General features: G+C 44.3%; 1 protein-coding gene across 1 annotated transcript in view; it reads right to left on the bottom strand.

Annotated features, from left to right (window-relative positions):
• Positions 1-1,272: 1,272 nt before the first annotated feature.
• Positions 1,273-2,500, bottom strand: part of LOC138005345 (uncharacterized) — an 8,279-nt gene continuing 7,051 nt past the window's right edge. Inside the window, exon 2 of the mRNA XM_068851592.1 lies at positions 1,273-2,011. Coding sequence (XP_068707693.1) covers positions 1,273-2,011 — 739 coding nt within the window. The remainder of the gene's footprint in view (positions 2,012-2,500) is intronic.

A 2,500-nucleotide genomic window follows, 5' to 3' on the forward strand; every position in this document is an offset into this window, starting at 1 on the left:
CCAGCGCGCCTATCGACGAAGAGGAAAGCTCTGAAGACGAAGTAGTTGAGACAAACCCTCAGGATGACGAAGGTTCTCTCCCAGAGTGTGAAAAAGAGATTTTAAGAACTTTGGAGCTAGCCGACTTTCTGACAAACTCATCTGAAAAGCGGCACACTCAGAACGAACCAGCACAAAACCAGGACGAGCAAGATCTCGACGATTCAGAAGATGACGAAACCATAGCCGCGTTGAAGACGTCTTTGGAGCAGACTTCGCCCGGATCCCTTCGTTATCGCCACATCAGTCACATATTAGAAACTCGTCTGGACGAAAAAAGAAGACTGAAGCAACAAGAGGAAATGAGATACGAGAGATGCAAACAAAATCTTCTTTCCAGAGGCGTATCAAAAGAAAACATTTTGCTGCTACCGCGTGATCACAACGAACCCTTACCCACACCAATTAGAAATGATCTGGCCGCTTTCGAACAAGAACAACTCAAGGCAGAGCTAGATGAAAGAAAAAGAAAGGCTATAGAGGTATTCCAGTCATCTTGGTTGAAAACCACAGAGGAGGAACTTTACGAGTGCATGGTTGCTGTGGAAACTAGTGCTGGCCCAGAAATGAAGGCTTCAATGATGGCGCTCAGGGAAACCTTGAAAGAAAAGTTAAAGAACCAACACAAAAACTTAGGCACCCTTGGATGCAAAGAGGCCCTGTCCGAACGAAAACGACTCTGCATAGAACTCGGCTTGCTGCAAAAAGAAGACCAAGACTTGGTTAAAAGCCTGTTCGAGGCGTTGCAGTTGCCTTTTACACCAAAGTTAACTGTGGAAGGTGATTATGAAGGGCTTAAGTACAGACCCAAAACTCCATCTTATGTTCCACAAAACGACGTGGATCATTTCTGGCCACAGTCGCCAGGCACCATCAAAGAACTTTAAGACAGTTCAACGCTATCGGCAAACTTGGACGACAACGCACTCAGAGGAATTGCTTCGACACAGCAGTACGAAGAGACAAAGAGATCCTCCGCTGAGCCAAGGGCGTGTTAAGAGACAACAGAATACACTCTTTAAGTACTTTAGCACAAGTCAAAAGTGAGACTTAGCACAATATTTCATGCACTTAGTGCTCTGATAGCGTAAGAGGAAAATAACTTAAGTCTAATGTCAGTGTGAATGCTCTTCAATAAAGTGATGAAAGGACTTATTTTAAGATGATACTGGTTTTGTTGTTTCTGCTGCTATTTCTAGGCACAAATTCCCTTTTTTGCTATGGTTTACATTTTCAAATAAATTTCCTGGTTGCGCGATTTAAAAGAGAGTTCGGTTTTCGTCCTTTTTGAAAATGAAAGTCTGGATCTCTAAGAATAGCTGTCCAGTTTCCGAACCCATGGCGATCTAGTCCCATCTTCAAATATTTATCCTCTTCAGGAGTGAATAGCAGAATTTTCCTTCCTCGCAAAGAATCGGGCGTTTTTGAAGCATTCTGGCTTTTGAACTTAGAGGGCGTAATGAAAATGTTGCCTTCTTCGGGGGTGGACCCATCGTTATTTTCTTGTTTTTCAGGCGAGGACGCGGATTTGTCTGAAAGTCTTGATCGGAGATCCATTTCTAACTCAGAGCCCTTCTCGCCATGAAGTGATTCCAAATATTCGTGCGCCTTGGTGGCCACCTCTCGGGATTGTTGCTTTTGATAATGCACTCTTGCCACAATAGAACTATGCTTCTGATCCTCGGAGATTGTGCCCTGCGCCTTATTACTAAGTTTCTTGGAGCTAGCCGTCTCCACTATTTGTCGGTAACGAGTAGGGTGAACGCATTTTCCGATCGCGTCAAACACCAATTTGCTCGTCAGCTCGCCAAGTTTGTTGTGTTGGCCGCCATTTCTTGTGACTAAGACGTAGTCACAAGTTGGTTTTGGGTTAGGCCGAATATCGTCGATGTACCCATCTAACACCTGCATGCTTGTGTCGGTAAGGAAAAGAGAGTCGAAGCCATATTTTTCAGCGGTTTTAAACATTTTCCGGGGGCGGATTTGTAGTGGAAGCATGGGACTTGAGGCGTGACGTGAAAATGAAAAAGGACTGGAGAGAGTGAGGTTCGGTTTTTGTTTTTGCTTCTCGTTCTTGATCGTGTTGTGACATCGGATTATTCTCATCAAAGGATTTAGGACTTAAATACAAAGTTGTGTTATAATTGTCTCGTCTCTGTTTGCTTGCTAATTTCCCCGCGAGCACGATTACAAGTGGTGGAGAATCCTAATTCCCTTGAATATGGCAACAATTGAAGAACTCCAAGGCATCGTGGCGGGACTTGTCAGTGTGGTGAAGGATCTAACTACAAATGTGTCTCAAGTTAATAACACAGTCGGTAACATGGCCCAGTCAGTTCCTGCACCGTCTCAACAAAGTAATTCTCACAGTCTTCGTATGCCTTCCATTCAACTTCCATCGTTTCGTCGAGACACCGTAGTGCAAGATGACATTTCGGAATTCCTCGAGCGCTTCACACAG

The sequence above is a fragment of the Montipora foliosa genome, chromosome 6, assembly GCF_036669935.1.
Source record: "Montipora foliosa isolate CH-2021 chromosome 6, ASM3666993v2, whole genome shotgun sequence".
NCBI classification, from domain to species: Eukaryota; Metazoa; Cnidaria; class Anthozoa; order Scleractinia; family Acroporidae; genus Montipora; species Montipora foliosa.